The sequence below is a fragment of the Pelodiscus sinensis genome, chromosome 7, assembly GCF_052426305.1.
Source record: "Pelodiscus sinensis isolate ZL-2025 chromosome 7, ASM5242630v1, whole genome shotgun sequence".
NCBI lineage: Eukaryota > Metazoa > Chordata > Testudines > Trionychidae > Pelodiscus > Pelodiscus sinensis.
In genome coordinates this window covers 8605616-8620742 of record NC_143058.1, presented here as the reverse complement: position 1 = coordinate 8620742, position 15127 = coordinate 8605616, and the positions used below count along the sequence as shown (strand labels likewise).

The following is a 15127-nucleotide window of genomic DNA, read 5'->3' as shown; positions in this document are numbered from 1 at the left end:
CATGGGGTAACTACAACAGACCCAGGTTGCTGACAGGCAGGACTGAACCCTCATTTGGGGCTAAAGCCATGAGCCTCTACCATCAGCTAAAAGCCAGCTGGCAGGTAGCTAAGGCTGTAGAGCAGACTGCACCTCCCCTTTCCATGGTCTGAGGGCCTCTGGGCTACCATGGTCTAAGGCAGGGGTGGGGAAATCTACAGCCCGGATTAGGCCCAGGAATGCCTATCCCCCTCCCCTCCAGCCTGGATCAAGGCAAGCTGTAAGCAATGCAGGGAAACTCTGTCCCTTCTGTGGCTTGCAGGCTCCAGCCCCATCACTTCCATTGGCCAGGAAACCCAGCCAATGGGAGCGAGGGGGTGGAGCCTGCAAACCAGAGCCACCTGTACCCCCCCCCCAGCTGTGCCAGGTAGGCACCCCCATCCTCCCCTCCTACCTAGACACTGCACCCCCAGCCTACCTCTGCAGCCTTCCTCCTGCCCAGACCCTGCACTCCCACCTGGCTACTAAACCCTACCTTGCCCAGACTCTGCACCCCTGGCCTGCTCCTCAGCAGGCCCACAAAATCTACAACCCCCAGAAGAGTTCATCTGGCCATGGGGGAAACCCTCAGGGTTAGAGTGTGAGGGGAATCCTGGCACCCCAAGTTATATGAGTGAGGTGTCTCTTTTTTTTCCTGCTTATCAGTTGGGGGCCACATCTGTGAGGAGTTTTTTTGTGGGTGTTTTTTTGGTTTGTTTGGGGTTTTTTGCTTTTCACTGTGGGTGGCCCCCAGTTGATTTTTCCATGGGTCAGTGGCCCCAAGCCATAAAAAGCTCCCCAGCCCCAGCATCAGGGGTTCAAGAATCCATCTCTCCCTCCATATCACAGGGATGTGAGAGCCACCTTCTGGCCTCTGCTGCAGCCTCTGGGCTGCAGGTAACACCTACGATTCCTGAATCACCCCTCCTGGAGGGAATGACTAGTTGAGCTACACCATTCAAGCTCCGCTGGCCCTTCCCCCAGTCCTCTCACATTGCCTCACCAGCCTCGAGACTCTCCCCCCACACTTGTCCTGGGATATTGTGAGCCCCTCGGCAATTATTTTCTTGGCACTAAGAGAACACGGTCTTAGCCACCCGGATTCTGGGCTCAGTGTAAAAGCCACTCCCTGCAATGGGTCAGGATTAACACATTTCCCCAGATGCCAATGAAACCAAAATCACAGGCAATGAGCTCAAACCTGCACACTCTCCTTAAGAAAAATACTCACAGGATGCAGGATCGGGCCCCTCTGACCGATGTAAGTTCTACACAGGGTGCTGCCTTGCTTAGACGTATGCATAAGTTTGCTCTTCTGCAGCGTCTTCTTTCCCCTCTGATGAGTGAAGTCACCTCCATGGCACTGTCTATCATATTTTTCCCTGCAACATGGTATTGAACAGGTCTCCTCGAAACCTAGAGGCAAACCTACCAGGCTCAGTCTGCTTGCCAGCTGGAAGGAAGATGCAATCAGCAGCAGCTAATTACAAATTGGCCATTTTAGGGCTGCAGCTGCTTCTCCCTGCCAGATTTTAAAAGCCTCCGAAAGGCATGCTGGGGGAAAGAGGGCAGCCCTACAGTAAGTGGGAAGCAGGCAGTCGCTAAGAAAAGCTTTGCAGCGGTGTGTATCACCATCACACTACAGTCTTACAAGTGTATGCACACAGCCCCCCTATGAAGCGTGCCTGGGTCACAGGTGGATATTTCATTACAGCAGTTCAATCTGCGGCTGGATGGTGCAAGGTGTGGAGTCCCCTGAACTTCCCCCAGGTGCCTAGGAGCAAGCCCTTAACTGGGAGAAGCAGCCTAGGACAGGCCATGTGGAATGCACCTGAGACTTGGAAGCTCTAGGCTTTTGTCCTGGGCCTTCTCCTAGAGCGTGAGACCTAGGGGCGATCACATCACTTCTCTGTGCACCTCTTGCCCTTTCTACCCAGTGTCTGCATTACTGTGTTTAAATTGTAAATGCTCCGGGGGCATCATGATTATGTGCAGTGCCATAGGAACCTGATGGCACTACCATCAGACAGATACCTCAGTATAATAGCTGGGCCTTAAGCCGGCACCTGTCTCTCCACTGAGCTCATGGCAGGATTCAACCCTACAACTAACAAAGCACACATGATAATAAGAAATATGTAAACTGAGCCTTCAAACCTCCTGCATATGGGCCTTCCCTGGAAGACAATGGGAGTTTGGTGAATGAGATCAGGCCCTAGACTTCATACTGAAAATGGGGGAGCCCCGAACCTGAGGCTACAGCTCATGTTTCACAAAGATTTTAAAATATGGCACATTACACAGAGTGGTTACACCAATTAGGTAATTTGATATAATTGTGCTAATTACTGAAGTACCCAACAGTGCACTAAATGTTACTCCAGAAGTTACACTGGAAGACAATGAAAGAGCCTAATTCTATTTTCACTTTTATGTTGGTGTAACACATACACACACACCTAGTGGGTGTGGGTCACTGTCTCATGTAGTGGTATATAGATCACTTACAGAGAGCCTTAGCTGAGAGCCAACTGGCTTTTAGCTCAAGCAATAGAAGCTCATGCACTAAGCTCCAGATGTCCCAGGTTTGGTGCAATTGTAAAAGTCCAGGAAAATCCATGGTTTGAATAGAGATCTTGACCAGTCAGATAATTAAAGACCCTGTGGTACTTTGCACCGAGCAGATGCTCTTTCCTGGTCAAACCCCAAGGCACATAAGAAAATTGCCCAAGTATTGAACTTTTACTTCTTCATTTTAAAGTGATAGCTAACATTATTGTACTCCGTTAAACAGTTGCTTATTCCAATCCAAAAGGTGGATGCATTTGAACAGTAGAACAGTGGACCGAGTGTGTGTGTGTCTGTGTGTGTGTGTGTGCGCTTACCTGAACTCATGTGTATCCCTGGAGTTCCTCCAAGCTGACACCAACTTTAATGAGAGCAAAAATTGCTCTCAGAGAAAAATCTTTTGCTTTATGACAGAATCTTGAAGCATTTTGCAAAGTGCTTCACAACCCTTTGGGCAGAAAGCCACTGTCCAAACTTAAGTTATCATTAATAATAGTAAATGTGTGAAGTATAAAGGCAGGGATTTTCAAAGGATCAGTCAAGTGCCAGGCACCTCACTTCCTTTAGTGCCTTTGCAAAATCCCAGCCTAAAGCCTCAGTGCAACGACACAATTATGCTTTTTTTCTTTTAACAATTACTACAGATCTGTAGCCAGTTGCAGCAAATGATGTATATTTTAACCTTTGTTTTTCAGGATGTCAGTTCTGACTTTCATTTTGACAGATTATTCCTGTGGGAGCAGGCTATATGACAAACACATCATTAACTTCCATTGTTGACTTCCCCTCTCTCACACGTGGCAAAACAATGCAGGTGAATCTTGGAAGATTTCTGAACAATTATCCATTACCAGTGGAAATGCACAGCATGCAAAGCTGATCAATCTTGTGTTCTGTGGCTGCATGACATCATGGCACACCTTTCACCGAACACCCATTAACACCAGTAGGAGTTTCACGCAGGGAACTTAGTGTTTACTTCTGACTATTGTAAATGATAAAGGGGCATGGAGTTCCAGGTCTGGAACCTCATTGCACTCATCGGGCTGAGTAATAATTTTTAGCATGTACAGGACCTAAGCCAAAAGCACACTGAAGTCAATGCAAACAACTCCTGTTGATTGCAGTGGGCTTTGGATCTGACCTATTGTGCAATTCTGCCAACATTAATTCATCTTTGCTAGGTGCTATTCCCATGTTATAGAGAGGGCAACCTGAAACAGAAAGGCAAAGACCAACATTTCCAAACGTGGGCTCTCATTTTGGGTGTTCGACTTGAGAGACCCAGGGTCTGCTGCTGAGAAGTGTTGAGCCCTTACAACTCCCGCTAATGTGAACGGCGTGTGCTCAGCACTTGTAAAAACTAAGCCCATAGTGCCTCAAATTGGCACTCAAGGTCAGAGCCCACTTTTGGAAGTGCTGGTCTCAGTGATCCCTGGATTGAGGCGTTCTCAGAGCCAGCATTAGATTTCAGGATTTATTAGCCCCCAACTCTGGGCTAAGACCAGGAAACCACTCCACCCCTAACAGCAAAAGAAAGACGTTGGGTAAAACGTTAGAACAATTTCTTATATGACTGGGGAGCCCCAATCTCTTTTTCAAAAATGAGCTAGCCTCAAAGGCACATAGGTGCTTAATTCCCACTGATTTTAATTCAGATCCCTAAATAGCTTTGACGATCTGGCCCCAAGTCATTTTTGTACATCTTCATTACAGAACCCGCTCCGTTCACAACTGACTTGTGACCAGTCCTTAAGAAAGGCTTGAAGACAGATTTGATGGCACACAAACACGTGAGCTGAAAATACTGTCCGGACCCAGAGGTGCCTGTCAAGCTGCAGAAGCAAAAATACATGATTTTTCCGGTCAAGATGGGGCCTGACCCCAGACTTTGCTGCAGTAACTGACATTTAATATCTCAGATCACTCTTTCCCTCTCCCACCCCGATTTATCTAGAGAGTTATAAATTACATTAACCAAGCTCCCCAGGAGGTGACATTCATAAAATCTCATCCAGTTTTTAATCTTTTTATTTACTTAATCTGTACACAAATGCAAAATACTTCAAACAGCAAATCTAAGTGGAACTTGTTTGGTTTTAAATTACTATGGAACAGAACCTAAAAAGGAACTTTATTAAATAAACATAAAAAATGGATTTAAAGGATGTACATATTGTAATGTATTCTACAACAGTCGTTTTTTCACTCTACATTCCATGTGCGTACGGTATAGAAAAGACATTGAATAGAACACACAGAATCCATTTTGTACCCTGAAAGAATCGGTAGGCCTTGTGAGGGATTGCTCAGAACAACTACATGACATATGATGGCTTTGCCATCGCATAAAAATTATAACTAATATGTTGGCCTCTTTGGTTCCAAAATTTATGTATAATACATTTTTTGCTGCTATAAAAATAACTTTTTTTTTCAAATGGCAGTTTTTTTCACTAATCATGCAACTAAATCAGTGCAAACATTAAAAGCAATCATTCGCTTTAAAAAAGAAGCAAAAGATTTAATTTCAAGTATAAAAAAATATAAAAAAGTCATATCATAAGTCCAGTTTTGTCTAGTATGGGTCAACACTTTAAATTGCATAGCTCATGCGGCACTTGTTTACCTAGATAGTGAGCAAAGATAAGTGCACTACCAAGTACCACTTTTCAAGGCATTGAAATCTGCAAGTGCTATAATACGTGCATTCAAGCAGTTTGCAAGTGCTATGCTGTATCTTTATTTTCTGATCTGTATGGCCATCCTTGACACTTCCTGGTAAAGAAAACGAAAGCACTCTCCTCTCTCCTCCTTTGCAAGACTTGTTAAAGTGTTCTTCACCTGTTATTAAATGCACAGCATTTTTTTTTCAGAATGTCTCCACCGCTTTACTGTAATTCCTCTTAGGCTTCATTGGTTTACATGTGGTAACGTTTGTTTTTGTTTTCTTTTCTCCCACATTACATGTCCTTGCGGAGTCTCCTGCCGAAACACGGATTGCAACTTTGATTTTTGTTCTTAGAACAGCAAGATGCTAATTGTCAGCACAATCCAGATAGAATAGAAAAGCCCCTTTTCAACAGCACAACAGAAAGAGCTGGCCATGGATTTCTAGCCATCAGTTAAAGCATCAAATAATGCCAGCTACACACGGGGTTTAGAAGAATACAGCAACAGTCTCAGAATTACAGTCGCTGCTTATGTGGATCTCTCCCTTTCTCTCCGATGTTATCATATGGTATCCCTGACTGGCAGTGCTGTTGGAAAATAAGGATATAGGCGGTGTTTATATTAACTTAAATTAAGAGGAAGTGATCACCTGTCTCAGCAGATGGTCTGCAGCTTCCCTTTGGACCTAAGAGATGATGGTCATTTTTAGGTTTGGTGATTTTGACACCTGTGTGCAAGAATACATTATGTTCTTTCTGTGTGTGTGTGTGTGTGTGTGTGTGTGTGTGTGTGTGTGTGTGTGTGTGTGTGTGTGTGTGTGTGTGTGTGTGTGTGTGTGTGTGTGTGTGTGTGGGTTTTGTATGAGCACACAGAGCTCACTTCAGTCTGACTTCCCTGGCAGGTGGAGGACCAACTGCTTAGCCATTCACTTGTACTGGCAGGCATTTTAGTTACATTGTCACTGGTGACTGACTTCCTGTTGCTTGTATCTCTTTCATGTGTATGTGTGTGCATGTGTGTGTACGTGCGTGTAAAATATTTCATAGCATTAGTTTATAAGTGGTAGAATATTTTAAATGTCCAAGATCCACAAACGGCCACTGTCCTGACACCAAAATGTGAAACTTTTTTTTGGGGGGGGAGGCCAGACTTTTCCGCAGTGACTCAACACTGATGCCTGGATACACAGTGAAACTTCCTCCAATACCATCTAGTTCGGGACTGTTCTCTTTCTGCTCTGCCCCTCCCCCGAAACACCCCGTAAATCAAGCGCAACCACATTCTTCCACAATCATATTGGGAACGTCCCTTTTCACAATGTTGTATTCGTCGTCGAAGTACAGCATGGACATTGTGCTAAGTTTGGTCGGGATGCAACAGGAGTTTACGGTGCCTGGATTCAGGCCTCGCATGCGGTACTGATTCACGACAGCCGTGTGAAAAGAGGAAGCTGACCCTGGGACTCCAGCCAAGTAGGCTGGGCAGCTGCCTTCACAATAATTCCCATAGTAACCTGATGGCGCTATGATCCAGTCATTCCACCCAATGAGTCTAAAGTCAATGTAAAACTGTTGCCTGCAACACAGATTGGTCCTGCCATCACATTCCAGGCCTCTTTTCCGGATCCTGTGTTTGTTATCAGTGAGCCGGGCTTGCACCACTAAAAAAGGTCGGTGGGATTCCTCTGTAGGGTCCACGTAAATTGGCAGCACTGAATACTCTTCGCACCCCTCACACTGAACATCCAGGTTCAGTCTCCTTTCTCCTTTCTCAAACAGAGCCTGGATCGCCTCTGTCATGGGAAAAGTGTGCCAACCGCTCCTTTTGAGATCAACTTTCTTTTCAACCATATTCCACTTGTTGCTAGTGTCCAAGTCTTGGAAATAGACTTTGACTTTGACTTTTCGCCTGCTGCCTTTCTCTAAGACATACGGAAGCAGTTTCAAATAAAGCCACAGGCTGGCTTGAACAACAAACAAGTTCTGGTTCCCTTCATTTGAGATGAAGAAATAGAGGCGGACTCTAGAGGAGGCCAGATCATCTGCAAGATAAGGAGAGATCAAGCAACATTAAATCAAGAAGAAAATGGGCAATTCTGGATTCAGAAACAATAATTGATCTGAAGAGCTGGGAGAGTGTATTTGGCAGAAATAATGCACTGAAATAGATATCCAGAATTTGCAGTAGAAATACATTAAAAAGTTACTTTCCCCAGCAAAAATCTAGCCAGGCTATTGCTGAATAGATTAGATCCACAGAAAGCAATGCAAATTCTTCAGAAGAACGGCTGTTTAGAGAGATTCAAGCCAGTTATGAGAGTACCCTGAAAAATAACAGGATTCGTACCTTGATAGCTACTGATTAATTTAAGCAAAGGGTCTCTTTGGTTTTCACAGTAAAGGCTTTTTAATAGCCAGAGAAGCTTCAATGGCTAATAAAGTATTTTTTAAGATTATTTAGCATATGTGAAAATTGTAACAGATTGCTTCCTTTGGAGCTCTGGATGCTCTCTCGAAAGCATGTCCACTTACACTAATGGTTAAACTAATCCCATGCCTGTTCTTCTTAAGTAGCAGGGTATTTTGATCTCTGCTTTTTTACCCCCCATAAAGATAAATTCTGAAAAGCAGCCAAATGAAGTAGCCGTGATTGTCTTAACTGCTTTCTCGTTGACTGTTCTTAATGTCAGAATTAAATGAGAAACTGTCACTGGTATTCCACCCAGTGTCTAGCTTTAATACATTGTTTGCAACCAGAAAAGCTCACTGCATGAAAGTTACCAGAACTACAAGCATCTGCTGGAATTTTGTGCTACAAGCATCATACAGCTGTGCTTTAGGTGATAAATGTCCACGCTAGTCTTTATAACATTCCTGTAACCCCAGTGTTCTAATACATTCCCCTGATTGCTATGTAAAATTATTGGATGGACAGGTATTCCAAATCTGTTACAATCAGTTCGATTTTTCTGTATATTGTCAAGCTCAGATTTTTATCCCTTTTAGTTTTCTAGGAACCTTTATTCTTTTTTGGCCGCCTATGCATCTTTCTGTTCTGTACAGTACAGAATCTTAGTGTGTCATGCCAGACCCTTTCAAAAATATGTCTTGTAGGGCCAGGGCCTATAGTGTTTCTGGTACCTTATGTATATTATGTTCCTATGTACTTTCTATAAATACAGACTTGGAAGGTGTTGCAAAAATAAATGATTATTAATCAAGTACTAAATAGAACTGCAACCCCAGCAGTGATGTCATAGCATTAGATTTTTTAAAATGGTAAAAAAAAACCCAACCCTAATAGACAAAAATCAATGCTAAAAAAATCCTATTACATGTCAACACACAACTTTTCTATAAACTGATCACAGTGAATGGAAGTCAACAGTTTAGTGTCATCAGTTCATATGTATACTCACACATTATCTAGGTCATATGAGCACTTAAGAGATACATTATTCATATGTAATTTATAGACCTATAAACATTTATGTGAATATAAACAGCCAAGCATGTATCCATTTTGCTTATACACAACAGATACTGAAACTGCATGTGTTTTTGATAGGCAGACAGACAGCCAGTATATAAACATGGATCAATTTTGTAGATGGATGGGTAAATATATACTCCAGAAAAATAGAAAAAAAATTAGTGATACAGCAAATTGTTGGAGGCACTGAGGGAGACAACAGAAAGACAGAAGTGTTCCTATGGTAGATCGACAACATAGATAGATTTGTAAAGGATCTAGTGAATGAATACAAGGATGGATCCTGTGAGTTGGATAGACAGCTACAGTGAATGGAGCAGAAAGATGAACAGATGCAGTGGCTGGATGAACAGGACTGATATGGGTGATGGACAGGTATGATGGATGGACAGACACAGTGAACAGGTAAATGGAGGATGGACAGCCAGAACAGATGTACCGACTTCGTATATAAAAGGCTGCACACAGTAGAAGATGGACAGATAAAGTGGAAAGATGAAGCGACAGAGTGAGCGGATAGATGGAAAGCATGTGGATGGAGGGATGGATGAGGTGGCCGGGTGGAGAGAGGAGGTGACGGATGGAGAGAGGAGGTGGATGTGTACAGGAGATGGATGCAGCAGAGGAGGGATGATGGAACAGACAAGGCTGCAAGGCATGATAGTGGGGTGTGGATGGATGGAGCTGGGAGGACTATAAGGTACTTGGAGGGGCAAGGTGAATCAATCTAGCAGTGGGGCTAGAGGGTGTGGATGGATGGATGGACGAGTACAACAAAGGGAGTTAAAGGAAATGGTGGCTAGATGGGTGTGTGTAGCAGGAGTTGGAGGGTATAGAGTGGGATGGATGAGGGTTGCAGAGGTTGTTGAAATGCAAGTGGAAATGGATAGGTGTGCCAGGCAGAGGTGATGGATGGGTGAATGGGTGTAGCAGAGGGGTTGGATGGCTGTAAAAGAGAAGATGGGAAATGAGGTAGCAGAAGGGGCTGAATGGCATGTGAGATGGGGAGAAGAGGCTGGACAGATATACAGATGGATGTAACCGCTTGGTAGAGGAGTGGATGCAATGGTGTACTAGAGGGATGGATGGTCTTGGGACGGCAGATGTGATGATGTAGCAGAGAGGTGGATACCATGGGGTGGGCGGACAGAATATTGTAACAGGCGGATGGATGACATGGGGTGTCCAGACGGTATGGTGTAGCAAAGGGTGGATGGCACAGTGCGAGCGGATGGCATAGGAGGTGTGAGTGGAATGATTTAGCATGGACGGATGGGCGGATGGACAGGTGGGCAAAGCAGAGGAGTGGCTGTTTGGGATGAATGACTAGGTGAAGAAGAGGAGCAACCAGCATGGTGGGATGGGTGAAGCAGAGGTGTAGATGGAGACATGGACAGGTGTGGGGGGGTGAAGCAGATGGGTGGCTACCATAGGATGGATGTTAGAAGCAGAGGGGTGAATGGATGGGTGAAGCAGAGAGTTATCTGCCATGGAGTAGATGGATGCAGCATCTGGCATGAAGAGATGGAAGGATGGACAGATGGGTGAAGCAGAGGGGTGGCTGGCATGGGATGGGATGGACAAATGGATGGAGAAGTAGAGGAGAGGATGCATGGATGGACAGATGGCAGAAGCTGAAGGTAGCCGGCCATGGCTGGGTGGATAGATGAATGGACGGGGCAGAGGGGTGGAAGGGATGCAGTGGCTGTTGTGGGGCAGGTCAATGGAAGGCTGAAACAGAGGGGGGGATGGAGAGAGGGGTACACTAAGGAGTGGTTCACATGGGGTGGCTGAGACAGATGGACAGAGATGAGAGGAGAAGAGAGGAGGTGGGCAGATGAGAGAGTTGGCTGACTGGGACAGAGATGGATGGGTGGTGAGGCAGAGGGGTGGTTGCTGTGCTTTGAATGGGTGCGTGGGCAGCTAGCCTGGATGGACAGATGAGTGGGGGAGGCAGAGGACTGGCTGATGTGGGATGGCCAGCTGGCTGGCTGAAGCAGAGGTGTAGCTGGCATGGGGCAGACAGGAGGGTGGGTGAAACAGAGGTGGATGGATCAGTGGGGAAGCAGGGATGTGTCTCACCTGGGTTGGATGGATGGATGAGTGGATGAGACAGGCCTGGGCAGGCTGGCGGGATAGAGGAGTGAAGCAGAGGGGTGGTTGGCATGGGGTAGACAGAGGAGTGGGAGAAGCAGAGGTATGGCCAGGGTGGGCAGGTGGCTAGCTGGAAGGTGTAGAGAGAAGTGGCTGGATGAAGCAGAGGGATGGATGGCATGGTGTGGATGGACAGATCAGCGAGACAGACAATTGGCTGGAGGGTGGACCGACGGGTGGAGGAAGCGGAAGGATGGTAGGCCTGGGGCGGGCGGATGAAGGAGGGTACTGGACGTGTGCGTGGGGCAGGGGGCCGGAAGGATGGATTGGTGGGGGAAGCAGAGTGGAGTCCGGCATGATGTGGACAGACCAGAGGTGGAAGGAAAGGGGCAGCTGCAATGGGACAGATGGACAGGTGTGGAGGGGTGGCTGGCACGGAGTAGACGGACGGCTCAGTGAGGCGGACGATTGGCTGGGGGGTGGGCAGATGGGACGTGAAGCAGAAGGGTGGCTGACCTGGGGCGGATGGATGGATGGGTGGGTGGGAGAAGCAGAGCTGTGGGGGGGGGGCGGCTTGGTGGGGGATGTGGACAGACTGGAGAGCGAAAGAGAAGGGGTGGCTTGCACAGGGTCGGTGGGCAGATGGATGATGCAGAGGGGGGGGCTGGCTGGGACGGATGGACAGGTGTGAGGGGGTGGCTGGCACACAGTGGGCGGATGGTTGGAGAAGTGCATGAAGCAGAGGGGGGTCTGGAATGGACATATACAATGGGTGGCTGGGTGGCATAGAAAGGGATGGGTGAAGCAGAGGGGTGACTGGCGGAGATGGATGGACAGACAGGTGGGTGGGTGGGTGGGACACCTGGGCGGTGAGGCAGGAGGGTGGGTGAGGCAGGGGGGCGGCTGGGATGGACAGACAGGTGGGTGGGACACCTGGGAGGTGAGGCGGGGGGGGGTGGGTGAGGCAGGGGGCGGCTGGGATGGACAGACAGGTGGGTGGGACACCTGGGAGGTGAGGCGGGGGGGTGGGTGAGGCAGGGGGGCGGCTGGGATGGACAGACAGGTGGGTGGGACACCTGGGAGGTGAGGCAGGAGGGATGGCTGAGGCAGGGGGGCAGCTGGGATGGACAGACAGGTGGGTGGGTGAGGCAGGGGGCGGCTGGGATGGACAGACAGGTGGGTGGGTGAGGCAGGGGGCGGCTGGGATGGACAGACAGGTGGGTGGGATACCTGGGAGGTGAGGCAGGGGGGCGGGTGAGGCAGGGGGGCAGCTGGGATGGACAGACAGGTGGGTGGGTGGGTGAGGCAGGGGGGCGGCGGACACGGGGTGGATGAAGTGGAGGGTGACTGGGACAGTTGGATGGAGGATGTGCCAGGGTCGGGAAGGATTCATGGAAGGAGGTGGCAGAGGGGCGAATGGAATAGGGGTGATGTGGAGGGTGACTGGGACTAATGGCTGGTGGGGGAGGGGGAGGGGTGGCATGGACAGATGGCCGGGTGGCTGGCATGGGGACGACAGGTGGAAGGAGTAACAGAGTCTGGTACAGACCAGGGCACGTACGGGCTGTGCAGGGGTGGCTGGCATGGAGCAGACAGTGGAAGGCGATGGCCCTGAGGGGAGGCTGGTGCAGACCGAGGCGTTGGTGGGTGGCATGGGGCAGACATGGGAGGAGCGACACGGAGGGGAGGCTGGTATGGACCGAGGTGGGGATGGGTGGCATGGAGCAGACATGGAAGAGGTGCCATGGAGGGGAGGAGGATACGGACTGAGGCAGGGGTACAAGCAGGGGTGGTTGGCATGCGGTCACTGGTGGAAGGGGTGACACGGAAGGGAGGCTGGTTTGGACGTGGACGGGATGGCATGGAAGGAAGGCTGGTACGGATTGAGGCAGATGTGGAAGGAGTGGTACAAAGGGGAAGCCAGTACAGCTGGGGCGAGTGGCCTGGGGCAGATGTGGAAGGGGTGGCACAGAGGGGAGGCTGGGGCAGGTGGCATGGAGCAGAGGTGGAAAGGGTGACAGGGAGGGGAGGCCGGTACTGCCGGGGTGGGTGGCATGGGGCAGATGTGGCAGGGGTGACAGGGAAGGGAGGCCAGTACCGCCGGGGTGGGTGGCAGGGGTGGTACAGAGGAGAGGCCGGGGCAGGTGGCATGGGACAGACATGGCAGGAGTGACATGGAGGGGAGGCTGGTACCGCCGGAGCGGGCGGCAGAGGTGGTACGGAGGGGAGGCTGGGGCAGTTGGCATGGGGCAGACGTGGAAGGGGTGGCTGGGGCAGGGCAGGTGGGGCAGGTGGCATGGGACAGACATGGAAAGGGTGACAGGGAGGGGAGGCCAGTCCCACCGGGGCGAGTGGCAGGGGACAGATGTGGCAGGGGTGGCACGCAGGGGAGGCCAGGGCAGGTGGCAGGGGACAGACTGGAAGGGGTGACAGGGAGGGGAGGCCGGTCCCGCCGGGTGGGTGGCAGGGGACAGACTGGAAGGGGTGACAGGGAGGGGAGGCCGGTCCCGCCGGGCGGGTGGCAGGGGACAGACTGGAAGGGGTGACAGGGAGGGGAGGCCGGTCCCGCCGGGCGGGTGGCAGGGGACAGACTGGAAGGGGTGACAGGGAGGGGAGGCCGGTCCCGCCGGGGTGGGTGGCAGGGGACAGACTGGAAGGGGTGACAGGGAGGGGAGGCCGGTCCGCCGGGGTGGGTGGCAGGGGACAGACTGGAAGGGGTGACACGGAGGGGAGGCCGGTCCCGCCGGGCGGGTGGCAGGGGACAGACTGGACGCGGTGACAGGGAGGGGAGGCCGGTCCCGCCCGGCGGGTGGCAGGGGACAGACTGGACGCGGTGACAGGGAGGGGAGGCCGGTCCCGCCCGGCGGGTGGCAGGGGACAGACTGGAAGGGGTGACAGGGAGGGGAGGCCGGTCCCCCGGGCGGGTGGCAGGGGACAGACTGGAAGGGGTGACAGGGAGGGGAGGCCGGTCCCCCGGGCGGGTGGCAGGGGACAGACTGGAAGGGGTGACAGGGAGGGGAGGCCGGTCCCCCGGGCGGGTGGCAGGGGACACACTGGACGCGGTGGTGCGGAGGGGGCAGGGGCCGCGCGGGACGGGGGACGCGGCGCCCACCTGTCTCGGCGAAGCTGATGATCTCGGACACCTGCTCGTGCGGCGGGGGCCCGGCGCTGGCCTGCCCGTCCAGGCTGGGGATCTCCACGCGGCCGTCCTCCCGCACCTTGCCGGCGTGCAGCTTGCGCAGCGCTGTGACCATGGCCGCCTTGGGCACCGCGTGCGTGATGTTGGGCCGCTCCCGCATCTGCAGCCGGCTCAGGATGTGCCGCTTCACCGCCTCCAGGAAATCCCCGTCCACCTTGCCCGGCTCCTCGGGCCGCCGGAACCCGCAGGACGTGCAGCTGTCCTGGGGCGCGCTCCCCGCGGCGGGCGGTGGCGTCGGGGAGCCCTCGGCGCCCAGCGCCAGCCAACAGGTCACCAGCGCGGCCAGCAGCCCGCTCCACGCCGCCCCGTCCATGGCGGGCACCGGGCGCTGCAGCGGGGCTCAGTCCCGGCCGCCAGCCGCTCCGCTCAGGCCGCTCCGGGGCAGCAGCGCCCGGGGCAGGGGGGCGGGGGCCGCCAAGCTGGGGGGGAGGGCGGGAGCCAAAATGGGAGGAGCAGGGCGCTACGGTCTAAACTAGGGACAGCAGGCTGGGCAGAGGGGTGCCAGGCGAGCCCCGGGGGGGGGGGGCACGAGGCTGGGCAGAGGGGTGCCAGGCGAGCCGGGGGGGGGGGACACGAGGCTGGGCAGAGGGGTGCCAGGCGAGCCCAGCCGGGGGGGGGTCCACAAGGCTGGGCAGAGGGGTGCCAGGCGAGCCCAGCTGGGGGGGTCCACAAGGCTGGGCAGAGGGGTGCCAGGCGAGCCCGGGGGGGGGCACGAGGCTGGGCAGAGGGGTGCCAGGCGAGCCCCGGGGGGGGGGGCACGAGGCTGGGCAGAGGGGTGCCAGGCGAGCCCCGGGGGGGGGGCACGAGGCTGGGCAGAGGGGTGCCAGGCGAGCCCGGGGGGGGTCCACAAGGCTGGGCAGAGGGGTGCCAGGCGAGCCCAGCTGGGGGGTCCACGAGGCTGGGCAGAGGGGTGCCAGGCGAGCCCAGCTGGGGGGTCCACGAGGCTGGGCAGAGGGGTGCCAGGCGAGCCCAGCTGGGGGGTCCACGAGGCTGGGCAGAGGGGTGCCAGGCGAGCCCGGGGGGGGGCACGAGGCTGGGCAGAGGGGTGCCAGGCGAGCCCAGCTGGGGGGTCCACGAGGCTGG

General features: G+C 52.3%; 1 protein-coding gene across 1 annotated transcript; it reads right to left on the bottom strand.

Annotated features, from left to right (window-relative positions):
• Positions 1–4601: 4601 nt before the first annotated feature.
• INHBB (inhibin subunit beta B) lies at positions 4602–14502 on the bottom strand. The gene is made up of 2 exons (XM_075933072.2): positions 13958–14502; positions 4602–7300 (listed from the first exon to the last, which is right to left on the bottom strand). The coding sequence occupies exons 1-2, from the start codon at positions 14355–14357 to the stop codon at positions 6525–6527; spliced, it is 1176 nt and encodes a 391-aa protein (XP_075789187.1). The 5' UTR covers positions 14358–14502; the 3' UTR covers positions 4602–6524.
• Between the last annotated feature and the right edge of the window lie 625 nt (positions 14503–15127).